This window comes from Hemicordylus capensis, chromosome 14 (assembly GCF_027244095.1).
Source record: "Hemicordylus capensis ecotype Gifberg chromosome 14, rHemCap1.1.pri, whole genome shotgun sequence".
Lineage (NCBI taxonomy): Eukaryota > Metazoa > Chordata > Lepidosauria > Squamata > Cordylidae > Hemicordylus > Hemicordylus capensis.
Window position 1 is genome coordinate 12205344 of NC_069670.1, and position 16215 is coordinate 12221558.

General features: G+C 51.1%; 3 protein-coding genes across 4 annotated transcripts; 2 read left to right on the plus strand and 1 right to left on the minus strand.

The window, feature by feature from the left end:
* The first annotated feature begins 632 nt into the window (after positions 1-632).
* Positions 633-12881, plus strand: LOC128336939 (mucosal pentraxin-like). 2 transcript variants are annotated; one of them, XM_053277264.1, is made up of 2 exons: positions 633-866; positions 10186-12881. In XM_053277264.1, the coding sequence occupies exons 1-2, from the start codon at positions 719-721 to the stop codon at positions 10788-10790; spliced, it is 753 nt and encodes a 250-aa protein (XP_053133239.1). In that variant the 5' UTR covers positions 633-718; the 3' UTR covers positions 10791-12881. The 2 variants fall into 2 exon arrangements, with proteins under 2 accessions (XP_053133239.1, XP_053133238.1); XM_053277263.1 differs by lacking the exon at positions 10186-12881 and adding an exon at positions 2267-3448.
* Positions 4293-7310, minus strand: LOC128336941 (C-reactive protein-like). Its single transcript, XM_053277265.1, has 2 exons — positions 7150-7310; positions 4293-5144 (listed from the first exon to the last, which is right to left on the minus strand). The coding sequence occupies exons 1-2, from the start codon at positions 7211-7213 to the stop codon at positions 4477-4479; spliced, it is 732 nt and encodes a 243-aa protein (XP_053133240.1). The 5' UTR covers positions 7214-7310; the 3' UTR covers positions 4293-4476.
* An 849-nt stretch (positions 12882-13730) lies between the features above and the next one.
* Positions 13731-15349, plus strand: LOC128337390 (C-reactive protein-like). The gene is made up of 2 exons (XM_053278324.1): positions 13731-13868; positions 14519-15349. Exons 1-2 carry the CDS (start codon positions 13805-13807, stop codon positions 15184-15186), a joined length of 732 nt encoding a protein of 243 aa, XP_053134299.1. The 5' UTR covers positions 13731-13804; the 3' UTR covers positions 15187-15349.
* The last annotated feature ends 866 nt before the right edge of the window (positions 15350-16215 follow it).

Consider the following 16215-nt stretch of genomic DNA (forward strand, 5'->3'; position numbering starts at 1 on the left):
AAAACCATCTGAGATGGAGAGGAGAGCTGGCCTTGTGGTAGCCAGCATGACGTGTCCCCTTAGCTAAGCAGGGTCCACCCTGGTTGCTTATGAATGGGAGACTTGATGTGTGAGCCCTGGAAGAGATTCCACTCTGGGGATGTGGTGGCCACTCTGGGAAGAGCAGAAGAAGGTTCCAAGTTCCCTCCCTGGTGGCATCTCCAAGATAGGGCTGGGAGAGATTCCTGCCTGCAACCTTGGAGAAGCCGCTGCCAGTCTGTGAAGACAATACTGAGCTAGATAGACCAAGGGTCTGACTCATTATATGGCAGCTTCCTATGTTCCTATGTAAGACCCTTGAGAAATTCGAAGCTGTTGAGTTAATTTGTCCATCAGTGCAATATCCCACCATCTACGGAGAGGCAACTCCGGGTCTTCCCAGTGACACGCCATTTCCATCCTGGCCGCCGTTAAACTCTAGGCCAAACGGTCTTTCTAATTCAGGGCCCTCGTCTTCTGGCTGGCTGTATCCCCAGTCATTGGGGATCTGGCTGTGAGTTGTCTCCCAGGATGCCTCAAGCCCAGCTCTGTGCAGGAAGGAGTTAAAGAGCAGCCCCGGATCCCGTGACTTCTGGAAACCGAGAAGGATGCTGAGTTGCTAACACAGCCCAACTTGGCTTTAAATTTAGGCACTGACGTCAGGGCCGGGGGTTGTCTGGAGAGCAGGGGGGAGTGTTGCATGCAGACTCCAGAGCCAGATTGCCTATCCAGGCCCTCTTGGACTTCTCTCTCCCTTCTGCTCACGGCGGGGGGGCCCCTGGAGATGGAGACCCTCTGGATCCCTGTCCTTTTCCTTGCCTGCCTCTCAGGGGCTTCTGCCCAGGAAGGTCAGTAGCAGCACTTTCTGGGGCTAAGGGGCCGGGGTGGGAGGGCTGTGAGGTGGGGTCCCACCTAGGACTGAACCACTTTGACTGAAGCTGCTCCTGGAAATCTCCCCCCTCCAATATTCCGCACCATGCCGAGCCCTTAAAATCTGCAGCCTTGCTTCCAAGAGTCGCCTGGGGAGACGGGTGCCGATGGCTGGAGACCCCAAGCCAACCCGGGAGGGCTGGCAATCCGACCTCCCTCGCAGGGTTGCTGTTTTGCAATAAAACGAAAGGGGAGGCTGTGCACGCTTTCTGACCTCCCTGGAGAAGTCAAGGTAGGGTTGCCAGCTCTTTTAAACTAGGTAACCTTTATCGATTTATTTGTAACATGCACAGACTGGTATTCGGCAGCAGGCTGTCCATGAACAACAAATAACCCATTTTTTTTTTTAAAAGAGCACCCCTATTAATGTCTACATAATGTTCGGATTCATATTTGTATCTGAACTTTCTTCCTTTGAGCTCAGATGGTATAAACCGATGACCCCGCTTTATATTCATGGAGAGTCCCTCCCTCCCCTCCAAACTTTTTTGCTTAACGGCAAGCAATGGGAATTCCCAGGACTGCTTTCAGGGTTGACACTGAGTCGTGGAGATGCTGGGTCGACCCTGGAGGGTGGACAACAGAGCCTCGTTGCGACCCTAGGGCTCACCTCCCTGGAACCCTGGGAGTCATAGCAAGGGGGGATGCCTCTGAGCATGTAAAGAGTACATTTCTTTCAGCTGTATGATGAGGATGAGCCAGTGTGGTGGGGAAGGGCCGTAGTTCAGCAGGAGAGCCCTGGCTTAGCATGAAGGAAGTCCCAGGTTCCAAAGACCCCCCGAGCCTGAAACCTTGGAGAAGCTGCTGCCGGTCTGTGTAGGCAATACAGAGCTAGCAGCCAAGGGTCTGGCTCTCTCTAGGTCATCTGTGTAACTCATGCATGCATCTGAGATTATGGAGCTGGGCTTCCAAGTCCGAGGACTCATCTGGAACCCGATCAGGCTGGAACTCCAGTCCCTCTTCAGTAAGACAGTGTAGGGTTGCTGCCTTTTCCTCTTCGGCAGGGCCACTGCCTGAGCCTCTAACATCTGCATGACAAAAATCGATGCAGCTCACACTCCCTCTCCCTCTAGCCTACCTTACAGGGTTGGTGTGAGAATAAAATAGTGGCAGGGGGAAGACCCATGTATACTTCCCTGAGCTCCTTGGGGAGAGGTATACATGGTCTCCTTGGGCAGCTGCTCCCCAGGATAGAGAGATGCAGCGAGGCACAATTCTTCCCCTGTTGAATTTCTGCCAGGGATGCAGCTGGAAAAGGCACAGGCCAGGGAAACATGGTGGCAACCTCTCTCTTTCCTCTCACCCTGTCTCTTTGCAGACCTCACTAGAAAGGCCTTTGTTTTCCCCAAGGAAACTAGCGAGGCTTACGTCCTCCTCCAACCATCGCCGGAGAAGCCGCTAGAGAATTTCACCATATGCCTGCGGTCCTATACTGAACTGACCCGCCCCTATGGCCTCTTCTCCTACGCCACCCAGTCCCAGGACAATGAGATCCTCATCTTTAAGCCCAAACCGGGAGAGTACCGCGTGTTCGTGGGGGGCGAATACGTCTCGTTCAAGGTCCCCGAGGGCCCTCTCGACTGGGAGCACGTCTGCTTTGGGTGGGAATCGTTCACAGGGACCGCCGAGTTCTGGCTGAACGGGAAGCCCTGGCCGCGGAAAGGGCTGAAGAAGGGTTACGTGGTCGGCGAGAAGGCGTTCATTCTGCTAGGCCAAGAGCAGGACCATTATGGGGGCGCGGCTGATTCTTACAACTCGTTTTCGGGAGAACTGGCCGACGTGTACATGTGGACCTTTGTCCTTTCGCCTTACAAGATGAGGTCGGCCTACCAGGATTTGCAGCTGCCTCGATGTGCTCTGGGCTGGAGGAATTTGCGCTACGAAATCAAGGGCGAAGTGGTGGTGAAGCCCAGGCTGAGATGACGCTCTCAAAGTGGGCAGAGAAGCCCCTCTCTGTGAGAAGCCTTAGAGGAACTCCACCGGCGTCCCTCGAAAATGCGGAGAGGTTTCTCCTCGGGAGAAACCCTGATATTTCCCCCAGATGTCAGTCTTTTGGAATTTCAGCACCAACCTTCCTAAGTCCTCCTAGCAGAAATCTTGCAGTATATTGTCTATGCCGCGGATTTTAGCTGTGGTGAATTGGATTTTAGATATACTGTTTCTGAGAGGCGTGTCAGACTTTGGCCAGGGAGACCCCGGCTCAAATCCCCACTCTGCCGGCGTTAAGCTCATTGCGTGATCTTGAGTCCATCACTTTCTCTCACCCTGGCCTGCCTCGCAGGGTTGCTGTGAAGATAAAGTGGGGTCATTGGTTTATTCCATCTGAGCTCAAAGGAAGAAAGTTCAGATACAAATATGAATCCGAACATTATGTAGACATTAATAGGGGTGCTCTTTTTTTTTTTAAAGGGTTATTTGTTGTTCATGGACAGCCTGCTGCCGAATACCAGTCTGTGCATGTTACAAACAAATCAATAAAGGTTACCTAGTTTAAAAGGAACTTACTTGTGTGTTATTTAATTTGTTGGCACCCTTCAGCTGGTATAAACAGACCTTGATAAGATGTTGGTGAAGTCATAGGAACATAGGAAGCTGCCATATACTGAGTCAGACCCTTGGTCCATCTGGCTCAGTATTGTCTACACAGACTGGCAGCAGCGGCTTCTCCAAGGTTGCAGGCAGGAGTCTTTCTCGGCCCTGTCTTTGAGATAATGCCAGGGAGGGAATTGGGAACCTTCTGCATGCAAGCAGGCAGGGGTTCTTCCCCATCCCCTAAGGGGAATATCTGACAGTGCTCACACTTACGAATATGACAAATATTTATATACCGCTTTTCAACCAAAGTCCCCAAAGCGGTTTACATAGATATAAATAAAGTCAAGACATCAAGTCTCCCATTCGTATGCAACCAGGGTTAGGGTGGGTAGATCCTGCTTAGCAAAGGGGACAAGTCATGCCTGCTACCTCAAGACCAGCTCTCCTCCTTCGAATGGCACTCCTTTGAAATATCATGGATGTGGAATTAAATTAAAACACGTCCTGACTGGGTGCATAGGACCGATTGGCTGGCACCCATGCGGTCACCCAAAAACCTCCCATGGTAGTTTTCCGCTTTGACAATCATTTCCCATTTAAAACAACAACAGCCATATACAGCGATGAATAAATGGGTGACTGAAAGGAATATGGGAATATGTTCTTTTCATATATTATGTTTGCCTTCACCCTTAACAATGTAGCTCCACAGTCTTGGGAAGGAGCAGTTCTACTTTTGCAGCCTCCACCCCCCCAAGTACGAGCCTCCCCTTCTCTCTCCTGGACTATAACACGTCAGAAGACACAAGGCAGGTGCAAGAAAAGCTTTTATTGGAAGAACATTGATCTAAGAGGAGGACGCAGGTTTACAAGTTGAATGGAACCCCCTTCTTAGGCAGGGAGCTCTGAGATCAGCATAGCAATCTGTGCCACCAGACAGGAGCTTTAAGCATGCTTGTTAGAGGCAAAAAAAACCCAAACCCCGTCCCCTTTCTAAGGACACGGGCATGTACTTTGCAGACTGTATTTGGTTCGGCAGGCAGGAGCCAAGGACGGGGCAACTATGACCTTGCCCTTGATCTCATAATCTAACGCTCTCCAGTTAATGAGGGGGTCGGGAACAGGGCGTCTATCCCAGGCCTGGCACACCTCCGTGGGGGACAGTACCCTAACCCACATGTTCACGTCTTCCATCTCGCCCACAAAGGACTGGTTGATATTGAAGCCGCCCCCAAAGGCATCTTGCTCCTGCCCCAGGAGGATCGAGGCCTCCGTGCTGATGGTCTGGCCTTTCATGAGTGTCTTTCGTGGCAACGGTTGCCTGTTCCACCAAAACGCCACTAAACCGGAGGAGGCCTCCCAGCTGACACACACATGCTCCCAGCCCGTCGGAGAGGCCTGCTTTTCGGTGACATTAAAGGTGACAACCCCACCCCGCATAAAGAGGCTGTAGATATGAGGCGCGTCGTGGTGGATTAGGATTTCGTTGTCGTGGGCCTTGGTGGCGTAAGAGAAAAGGGCATAGGTGCGGGTCAGGTCCGACACGAATCTCATGCACACGGTATAGCAGGTCAAAGGCGGCGGCAGCGGCGGCGTGAGCTTCAGGAGCACGTGGGCCGTATCGGTCGCTGCTGGGAAAACCAGGGCCTTTCTTTCAAGATCTACAAGGAGGCAAAGCACCGAAATGTTTTTGTGGGGTTGTACGGAATGAAGGGAATTCTCTAGCGTATCTGCTTGGGAGAACTCGGAAGGGGACTTTCGGATGTTTGGAGACATTTCGGTTCCAATCCGAGTTTCTTTCCGCCCTAGAAGCACACTGGCAGCCGTGGTGTGGGAACAGTGGAAGAAAGCTTTTGCATCCACTTTGGCAATCCGGGGTCAAGCTGACCCCACACTGCACCCTTATTGTATTAGATTTATATCTCACTTATCTTGCAAGATGCTGCACAAAGTGGCATACGATAGAAACCTCCCAAATGATAAAATGTGTTTTAAAAAAACACAGATAAAAAAAGACACAGTCTCACAGATAAAAGCATATTGTACAATGGGACCCTAATAGACTATTCAAACTTTCGTCTCTGGGCGGTTAACATAAAATCTCTGGGTGATTAACATAAATGGGTCACCAATTTGTCTGAGCAGCACAGGTGACTTTGCCCCAGTAGGAGTGGACAGAAGCCCTCTTCACATATGCAACAGATCCACAACTTGTATCCAGTGTGCACACAAGGGCCATTACTCACATCACGTTCAGTGCACCCCAATTCCTGCCTGTACCCTGCTTTTGAAGGGGCTGGTACTTGGATTCACTTGTGACATTTGTGGATGCATGAATGCATTCACACAGAACATGGAAGTGTATAGACATCTGCATACATGTACAACTAGCACAGGGCTAGCGTATTTGCTATTGACCAAACAGACTCCTTAGCCCATTTTGCAGAACTACCGTATTTACCCGATTCCAAGACAACTCTGGATTTAAGACAAGTCCCTTTAAAAATGGAGGTTGAATAAGGTATAGTGATAGTTGTTTATTTACGATCTTAGATCAAACATCAATATACGCAGAATATACACAGTAAAAAGAAAATAATGGAAACAAAGCCTAAAATGTCATCAAATATATAAAATCAGGAATCTTTGACAGTAACCAATTGCTGTGCATGAATAAGGTATATAATAAGGCAAATAACCCAAAAGGAAGGGGACTTTGAATTTAAGATGACCCCCTGGTTTCTGACCACGAAATAACGGGGGAGACCTAGCCTTGGATTCAGGTAGTTCCCAGGATTACTTGGGGAAGAAGACACCATGACAGTTGCCTGAAAGATGCACGGCCCTTCATATAGAAGGGAGGAGGAAACTGCTTGTAGCTTCTTAACCTTCTCCCGCTCCTGTCCTGGCCACAACAGCTTCCTCCGGGAGTCTCCCTCCTTCTCTCCCCACAAGCAATTATGTTCTCCCAGCTCCATCTTGGAGAGTGATCCCATGTCAAAGGAACCTGGCTCAATCTACACTTCTCTGGGGTCTGTGTGACCCCTAGCGGTCCGACATGATGATGCAGGCATGCCTATGTGTTGCAATATGCTAGGCACACCCCAGCCAATATTTAAGCAGTTGGGATTGGAATCTTGAATATTCCCATTTCAGTCCGTGGCTCCGTAATCCTTTGAAATCGGTGGGGCTTCCAAGTGCGTAACTTTGGCTGGTGTGTACCCTTGGCCTTTCCCCACAACACCCCCTGCTCAGAAAGTAGTTGGGACATAGGGACATAGGAAGCGGCCATATACTGAGTCAGACCCTTGGTCCATCTAGCTCAGTAGTGTCTTCACAGACTGGCAGCGGCTTCTCCCAGGTTGCAGGCAAGAGACTCTCTCAGCTCTGGAGATGCTGCCAGGGAGAAGAGCAAAGCCTCACTTCGGCATGCTTGAAACCTCAGAGCGGAGCCGAGCCAAAATGGCCATTTTGGAGGTGATAGTTTCCACTCATCAGCCTGACGCTGGAGATGTCCCAACCCAGGGAAATTCTCCCACCACCCACTTCCCCAGTCCTCTGCTTGGTTCTGCTTCCACTCCTGTAGATTCAAAGCTCTCCCAGCTTCAACACATGCAACGCATCCCTTTCCAGTTGGCTTGCCTTGCTCACACCACCAGCACCTACCTTCTTTGGCAAGGGACCCCAGCAGGCCAGTTAGGACGAGGAAGGCCAAAGGACAGAGCTCCATGCTGGCGAGCTGCAGAAGACACCGGACAGGGGAGATCCTGGACCTGCTTGGAGGCGCCTTCCTCCTCCTTGCTTGAAACTGGTCCACACTGCTGGCATTTGAATTTATCCGTGCACTGAAAAGGGGGCAGGCTGGGCTTTCTCTGGCCAGCAAAGTCCACTCCACTCTCCAGAACAGAGATAACAAAAAAAAAATCCCGCCCCACTTCCATCCTGGAATCAGCTGCCAGGTGGAGTCTGTTAACTCCTTCCAGCATAAAACCACCGCTCTCAAAGCCTGGCCTCCAAGAGCCTCCTCCTTGGCCAACATGGTTGAGTCACGAGTGTTTCGTCTCCCACATTTGGCGGCTAGGAATAGTGACACCCAAGCAAGAGACCCTCCCAAGCTCTACCCCACATGGCTGAAGGGAGGCTGCCCTGGTCAGGGAGCGAGCATGAGTTGACCCTTTGCTAAGCAGGGCCCACCTTGGTTTGCGTTTGGATGGGGGACTCTATGTGAGCACTGTAAGATATTCCCCTTAGGGCAGGGATCCTTAACGTTGGGCCCCCAGATGTTCTTGGACTTCAACTCCCATAATCCCCAGCCAAAGGCCACTGGGCCTGGGGATTATGGGTGTTGAAGTCCAAGAACATCTGGGGGCCCAACGTTGAGGAGCCCTGCCTTAGGGGATGGGGACGTAACTCAGTGGGAGAGCATCTGCATGACTGATGCTCTTCCACTGAGTTAATAGCTGCTGCCAGCCAGTGTCTATCAGCTGTAATATCAGTTAAACTCAAGTGGGGAAGCTCACTGTCACAGATTTGTCTGCGACAGCTCAGATTTCTAAAAGCCCAAATATATCTGTGTTGCGCCATTGAACCCTAAACGGCTTGGGTTCGAGATATTCAAGAAAGCGCCTTCTTCTTCATCAACCCCACCACACATCAAGATCATCTGGGGAGGTCCGGCTGCAGTTGCTACCTGTTTAGCCAGGCTTTTAGTTTAGAGTTTTAAGGCTTTGGTTTTAGAATTTTTATTGTATTTTAAATAATTTTTAAGTATCTTCATGTTTTAATTGGTTTTAGTTGCTACCAGCTTAATTGGCGGCAAAGCAAAACTGGGCCTTTTCTTGAGTTGCCCCGGAACTCTGGAACGCGCTTCCCAACAAAATTAGAGTTTCTCCTTCTCTGAATGTCTTTAAGAAGAACCTGAAAACATACCTGTTTAGCCAGGCTTTCAGTTTAGAGTTTTAAGGCTTCGGTTTTAGGATTTTTTATTGTATTTTAAATTATTTTTAAGTATGTTGATGTTTTAATTGGTTTTATAGCGTGAACCGCCCAGGGACTTAAAAAAAAAAATTGGGTGGTATATAAATGTTCTAAATAAATTACATAGAAGGTACCTTCATGCGTAGGTCTATTAACCATGATGTCTAAAGGAAACCTCCCTAACCAGGAGCAGTCCATCTCTAAATTCCAGGTGCCAAGGACAGACAACATCTTTGCTTTGGGGTTTCCCAGAGACATCCAGCCAGCTGTTGTTGAATGGAGAATCTTAGTCAGACCCTACTGGGGTCTCTCTCCTGGTGTTCTTTGATTGATACCGAGCATCGTTCAAGAGCGTCTGCCCGCCCCCAGTGAGTGAAGGCATGCTAAATATCCAGGCTGTAAGAGGAGAATCAGGGGGATATTTGCCATCAACGTCCATAAAGGAGAATTTGGGGAGGCCATTCGTTTCAGCGGTAGCTTTGAACCCGCTTCCCTCGTGATCCAGCTCATCTTTGTGCAACAGTACAGGAGCTTCCAAAAAAAAAAAAAAAAAGTCTAGCAAGAGGGACACGGACAACAGAGTTGACGTGGAGGTCTGTGTGACCTGCCAGGGGCCGAGAAGAGGACAGAATGCTTGCCAGCAGCGGTACCAGAGTCCAAATGCCAGAAAACTTGGCTGCTCTGGGGTGTGTTGCAAGCACACCATTGCGCAAGGCTACGGCCATGGAAAGCGAACTCTTTCATGGCGGCTGGGTCTCCTCTGCAGAGAGCTGCAGGGCCCTTTCCCTGACTCGGGCCTGGTTCACACCGAATCGAGGTTTCCAACAGGAAGCCAACAGGAGTGCGGTTCTGCAAACGTGTACCAATCCCGGGGCACAAACCGACGTTGGGAATCTCGGCTCGGGTTCACACAGTCATGCTAATACTGCTGAATTCACACAGTTCTGTGGCCCAGGCCATAGAGAGAGCCAAGGTGGCTGAGTGGGCAAAGTGTTGCGTATGGGCCAGATGGCAGGAATGGCATTTTTAAATGCAAGTTATTCGACCCGTGTTAAGAACCGGGGGGGGGACCCTTGCCTGTGGGTTGTTGCAAAGATCACAATAATGTGTGTGAAGCTTTTTCGCACACACACAAAGTGCTAGTCCAATGCAAAGTGTTGATGTATTTGTCACATGTACTGTATATACCGCCTGCTTTGTGCATCTCTAGCCACCGAATGGCGCAGCAGGGAAATGACTGGCCTAACGAGCCAGAGGTTGCTGGTTCGAATCTCCGCTGGTGGGGAGGAGGGAAGGGAAACACCTATATCAGGAGTCTCCTCCCTACCTGGCGGCTTCTGCTGCTTGTTCTGCAGTCGTGAGCAACCTGGCTTCGTTAAACGAAGGCCTTAGTTTATTCATAAATTATTGATTATATAATTAATTGTTTTCAGCTGCGGGACCAGCATATCCTGTGACTGTGTTGTGGGTCTGCTCAACTTTGGGGATCCTCTCCCCCTCTGCTTTTGGACTACGATACCCATAACCCCCTGTGGCCTGACATTTTGCTGTCAAGTTCCCGTCTGGTGGATGGGGCAATGAAAGGGGGAGTGGGGAATATTTGGCATGGCGGAAGGAGACCACCGGCTCTTTCTTTTCCCTTGGAATCCTCCTTGCTTTGATTGGATTCAGCAGAATTCTTCTAATGTGCATTTATTCTCTCTCTCTCTCTCTCTCCCTTCCCAGATCTTCGAGGATTGGCCTTCATTTTCCCCCAAGGGAGCATTGACTCCTACGTCACTTTGCCATCTCCCCAAGAAGAACCCCTCCAAAACTTCACCATCTGCCTGGCGGCTTTCTCCGACGCCGTTAGATGGGTCACTCTGTTCTCTTACGCCACCCGGCACCAGGACAGAGAGATTGCAATTTATAAGGGGCGCTGGGGTGAGTTTTGGCAGTACGAGGTCTACATCGGGGGAACCGCCACCAGTTTCCGAATCAAAGGCGCCTCGGTGTCTTGGCAGTATCTCTGCATCAGCTGGGGATCGGAGACCGGGGTCCTCACTGTTCAGGTAGACACCAAGATCCTGCCCCGCAAAGTGGTGAAGAAAGGCTATTCCATTGGGCCAAATGCTGTGATCATGTTGGGACAGGACTACCCCTCCCACGCAAAGCGTATGATCAGCGGGAGTCCATTCAGCGGGGAGATTACAGAGGTGGACATGTGGAATTATACCATCCCCAACAGAGATCTGGGGTCTTTCCCATCATATCCCCCCATCATCAGCTGGCGAAACCTGCAGTACGAACTGAAAGGCGATATAGCCCTGGAGAGCTGCAGTTTCCACTGAGTAGGAAAACGGCCATCAGCTTCCCTTGGGCGGCCCTCCATACCCTGTGATTTGGCTTCTCCCCGGACACCGCTGCAAGAGGCCGCGCCTCCTGGGCAAAAGACTCCGCCTCCTTTCCCCTCAGTGTCACCTTTCACCTCTCACCTCTGCACAAAAATGTCACTGCCCATGGCCTGCCCTGACAATGGAAGAACTTTTGGCTGTGAATGTCTGGTGGGGGGGAACATTAGGAACCTAGGAAGCTGCCATATACTGAGTCAGAACCTTGGTCTATCTAGCTCAGGATTGTCTTCACAGACTGGCAGCGGCTTCTCCAAGATTGCAGGCAGGAGCCTCTCTCAGCCCCATCTTGGAGATGCTGCTGGCGGGCCGGCGGGGAGGGGTACTTGGAACCTTCTGCAGGCAAGCAGGCAGGTGCTTTTCCCAGAGCGGCCCCATCCTTTTACACATGTAGTCTCCCATTCAAATGCAAACTAGGACAGACCCTGCTTAGCAAAGGGGACAAGTCATGCTTGCTGCCACAAGACCAGCTCTCCTGCGCGTTCATGGGAGAGTTGGAAATAGAGGGGATTTTGATTGCTGCATCCCTTTGAGGGATTTTGCAAGGTGCTTATATCAGCAGCAACTACAGTGGGAAATCTGGGTTGTTGTCTTCTCTGTCCCGGCTGCTAGCCTAGTCCCAGAAATCTCCGGGCTTGCTTTCAAGAGTCTCTTGAAGACAGAGACTCCACACCAATCCTGGTGGGTGGGCAATCCGAGCCCCCCTCCTGGATGTGACCAGTTTTATTCCAATATTAGTTTGCACAGTATCAAGCTCCTCAAATCTCCGGGCTTGCTTTCAAGAGTCACCCTGGGGATGGAGGCTGGTTCTTGGAGATGCCAGGCCAGCATGGATGGGCAGGGGCGACCCCAGTTGAGAGTCAAACTGAAAGATCAGGAATCTCCATCCGCTTTGTATGTAATGCCTCTAATCACCTTAACACCCTACAAGTAATGCTAATAACATTAATAAGGCAGTGGTCAATTGGCTAGAATATGGCATGCACATTTTAATGCATTTCTCTGTGACTCAAAGGAGTTCGAGATTTAACTTTTCCCCAAAACTGGGGAAGGTTTGCACACCTCTGATGAGGGCGAGGCAGTTGCTCAAAGTTCACGCTCCATGGCTGCCATCTTGCATAACCACGTCCCTGCAACCCGTCGGAGATTTGGATCTTTGCCTTGCTCCTGTCCACGTGGTCCTTTCCGCCCCTTGCAGGTCGCTCTGACTTTTGCTATCACAAGAGAGATAAGGATTGTCTGCGTCCCTCCGGTCAGACTTACGTAACTCTCGTTCTATTCCACGAAAGTGAGTCAGGATCTGGAACTTTCCCAGAGAGCCGGTTTTCCCGCGGGTTTACTGAGAGTTTGGAGTTGCCCCCCAAAAAACCCGTGCAAAAAGTGGATGTTTTAAACCTGGATATAAGATCAAGCTACACTCTTAACGTGCAGTGAAAAACCCGAATTGTGTGTGAAGTGCTCCCCGAGAGCTCGCAGGGACTTCGGGGTCAGTCTGGCCGATGTGTGAATGAACCCCCTCCATTCTGGAGGAGATGTGAACGAAAAGCCCTGTGTGGGAAACCTCCAGGGGGAAGCTTGTGGAAAGAGACCTATGGAGCCATCTCCATATTGTCTCCATATTCGTCCCCTACTAATTGAGCCGAGAGGCGTCTTTTAAAAGTGGCGATTCTCTTCCATTTAGCAGGGGGAGAGCAACTGGCCCTATCCATCCCCAGCACAGCATCCCTCCAGTGACTGTTGCTGGTGTCTGTCTTATGTTTCTTTTTAGATGGTGAGCCCTTCGGGGACAGGGAGCCATTTTTATTTATCTATGTATATCTATGCAAACTGCTTTGGAAATCTTTTGTTGAAAAGCGGTATATCAATATTCTTCATATTTGTATCCGTATCTGTCTGTCTCCCCAAATCCTTCTCTCTGAATGTTGATGGCTAATATTCTCCAGATTTTTATTTTTATTATAAATTTGTTGTTGATCTTATATACCTTTTCATTAAAATATATATGCTTTTCATTAAAAAAATTATTTTATATACCTTTTCATTAAAATTATATGCTTTTCATTAAAATAGTCCCAAGGCCGTTTACACTATAATTAAAAACAATACACACTTAAAACGCTGCACGGTTAAAAGTACAAATATGAAATTTAAACAAACAAATAATACATCTCTTGAAAAAGTTCTCCTCGAAATTTCGAAAGATCTCCTCGAAATGTTCTTTGCTGGATGATGCATATGCCTCTGACATCTCATGAGTCTTCGTTTCAATAGCTAAGAACGTTAAACAATATGTCTGGCTCAAACCCAAGACCCACCTAGAGTGTCTCAGAGGACACCGATGTTGGTGTCTGCATTACAACTATTTCCAGGGGGTTAATTTCTTCATATCACTTTTTAAGGACCTGATGGTGCTTGTGTGGTCAGGATCAGTGGCGTTCTTACCCCTGGACTTTGGGGCTGAAATCCAGGGCCTCCAAACCCCCTGCCCCCCCCCAAATCCTCTTTGGTCTGTCCTGGGTGGTGTGGTCTCCTCTGACATTTAGGTGATGATACTTAACGGGGGGGGCCCCAGCCAGGGAGGGGGCTCCCAAGGCCTTTAGGTCCAGGCTCCAAAATTACCTTGGTGCACCGCTGCTCAAGCACGTCCCTCTTCCCACCGCGGACGTGCTGAAGGCGATGCATTTTTGCACCCAGCAGCCCCCAGAGAGGCTTGGGAGAGAGAGAGGCTTGGGCTTGAAGGAGTTAAAGGGTCAGTTGGCAGTGGAGGGACCCGGCCGGGGATTTGCTGGCCAACGGCCTTGGGAGCGGATTGGCAAGGAAGCTTCGCCCACCCCATTTCATGGAGGGATAAATCCCAGAGAGGCTCTCTCTGGGACTGGCGTCACCCAGGCAGAAGGACTCCAAGGCAGAGCCGGCTTTTGACTTCCCCCCAGCCTTTTCTCCTGTCAGCCAACATGGGGCTCCTCCGTGCCTGTCTCCTGGTCCTTGCGGGCCTGATGGGGTCTCTTGCCCAGGAAGGTGGGTGGCACCTTGAATTCTCGAAGCAAACTGGCATGTGGCTGCCTGCCCGGGCTGGAATGCTGAGTGAGGGCAGAGGAAGCGCTCTCGTCTGTAGGAACAGAAAGCTGCCTTTTACAGAGTCAGACTAGTGGTCTAGCTCAGGGCAGTCTCCACTGGCTGGCAGCAGTTTCAGACAGAGAGGGGATCTTAGGCTGAAAGAATGCCTGATTCCCTGGAGAGCTGCTGCCCGTCAGAGTAGACAGTACTGGTCTAAAGGGCCCGAGGGTCTGCCTCCAGAGAAGGCAAAGGAGCTGGAGCTTGGTGGTAGAGCCCTGGCTATTAGCATGCCGAAGGTCCCAGGTTCAATCCCTGGCAGTGTCTTTTCAGGTAGGGCTGGGGAAGTTTCCTGCCTAGGACCTTGGAGAGTTGCTGCCAGTCAGAGCAGGTCTCCTGTCTGAGACTTTGGAGAGCTGCTGCCAGTCAGTGTCGGTCTCCTGCCTGAGGCATTGGAGAGCTGCTGCCAGTCAGGGTATGGCTGGGTATCCAACCAGCCCCTGTGAGAGGAGAAGGAGGTCCGCTGATGGTGACATAGTGTCCACTGGTGTTGACAGGGAGCCATATTTCCCCCTCCCTGAGCACACCTCCCTTGTTTCCTTCGCCCCCGACAGATCTCTCAGGGAAGGCCTTGATTTTCCCGGCGGAAACCAACACAGCCTACGTGATCCTGAAGCCCTCCCCTCCTCCTGCGCAGCCCCTGACCAGCCTGACGGTCTGCCTGAAGGTCTACCCGGCCGTCACGCGGGCCTACGCCCTCCTCTCTTACGCCACCAAGAACAGCGCCGACGACTTTCTCCTCTACAAAGAGAGAACCAGCGACTACAGCCTGCACGTGGGGGGCGAGCGGGTGCAGTTCGGCATCCCCGAAGGCCTGGCGCCCCGATCCTGCATGGTCCACCTCTGTGTCAGCTGGGAGTCCTCCACTGGGCTGGCGTCCCTGTGGCTGGACGGGGTGCCCTTGCCCCGGAAGGTGCTCAAGCAGGGCTACTCCATCGCGGCCGCGGCCTCCATCATCCTGGGGCAAGAGCAGGACTCCATGGAGGGGGGCTTTGAGGCCCACGAGTCCCTGGTGGGGGAGGTGGAGGCCCTCTACTTGTGGGAGCGGGTGCTGAGCCCTGAAGAAGTGTGCCTGGCCAAGGACGGCCGCCCGCCCGCCCGCCCCGTGATCGACTGGCGGGCCTTAAGTTACGAGATCAAGGGGAATGTCGCTCTGCAGCCATCCCTCTTCCCTGCCTGCAGGGCTGAGTGTCCCTTCAAAGTCATGCAATGCTCTCTGTAAAAAAGAGAGAGAGAGAGAGAGAGGACCCTCTCGCCTTTCCGGAACGCAAACGTCCTGCACAGCCGATCCAGCAAAGGCTGCCTGTGGCTTGCTTGTATCGGGCGCCTTCAATGCTCCACAATGCCGGAGCCCTTCCAATAAAAGATTTTGCTGTATAATCGCACGCATGTCTCTCGAAATGTTCCCATTCCGGGAGAGAGCAGGGCTTGCCCGATTACTTACGGCTAGTATTCATATATCGCTTTCCAGCTGAAAAAGCTCTCAGAGCAGTGCGCACTGAAAAAGGACCAGCAGAAGGTGGTTCCCTGTCCCACAAAGGGCTCACAATCTAGAAAAGGAAACGTAAGGTAGACACCAGCAACAGCCCCTGGAGGGATGATGTGCTGGGGTTGGATAGGGCCAGTTGCTCTCCTCCTGCTAAATGGAAGAGAATTGCCACTCAGAAAGGCTAGCAAGGTCCCCATCGGGGCATCTCTTCTAACCACTACCCCACACACTTGGGACAGTAATAACTGGGGTCGGCACAGCAGATTTGGGGAGAGAGCTGGGGAAGGGTCAAGATTACAACTGAGTCATGATCAGGGGAAATTGTGGTTTAAATCTCAGTGCCGTCACAAGTTCGCCAGGCACCCTTTGGCAGGTCTGTGGCCCTCAATCTCCTCCAGCTGCAGAACGGGCCTAATAATACTTACTTTGCAGGGTTGGGGCAAAGATGACAAGAAGTCGACAAATAGTTGCTGTTCTGAACACTCAGGAGTGCTGCCCGATTGCTAAGGGTTGGTTCTCCGTTCTCACACCAGTGAGTGGAATTTCTCATCTCGCAAAAGCACTTGCGGTCTCTTATTTCTCTCCTGCTCCATCCCGAGGTTCAGAAAACACGGGGAGATCTTGTCCAACGACTCTGTGAGCTGGGTTGTGTCAGGGGATGGGGAGGAAAAGGACACGATACAGCCAAAGTTAAGAACTTTGCAGTCACATTGCTTGAAGAAGAACGGCCCACGGGCTTGAAGTTCTCCAGTGGCCCTGAAA

Excerpts from the sequence above, each read along its gene's own strand:
- LOC128336939 (XM_053277264.1), top strand. The coding sequence starts at position 719 with ATGCAGACTCCAGAGCCAGATTGCCTATCCAGGCCCTCTTGGACTTCT. Across the intron at positions 867-10,185 it reads AGGGGCTTCTGCCCAGGAAG|ATCTTCGAGGATTGGCCTTC; the intron begins GTCAGTAGCAGC and ends CTCCCTTCCCAG.
- LOC128336941 (XM_053277265.1), bottom strand. The coding sequence starts at position 7,213 with ATGGAGCTCTGTCCTTTGGCCTTCCTCGTCCTAACTGGCCTGCTGGGG. Across the intron at positions 5,145-7,149 it reads GGGGTCCCTTGCCAAAGAAG|ATCTTGAAAGAAAGGCCCTG; the intron begins GTAGGTGCTGGT and ends GCCTCCTTGTAG.
- LOC128337390 (XM_053278324.1), top strand. The coding sequence starts at position 13,805 with ATGGGGCTCCTCCGTGCCTGTCTCCTGGTCCTTGCGGGCCTGATGGGG. Across the intron at positions 13,869-14,518 it reads GGGGTCTCTTGCCCAGGAAG|ATCTCTCAGGGAAGGCCTTG; the intron begins GTGGGTGGCACC and ends CGCCCCCGACAG.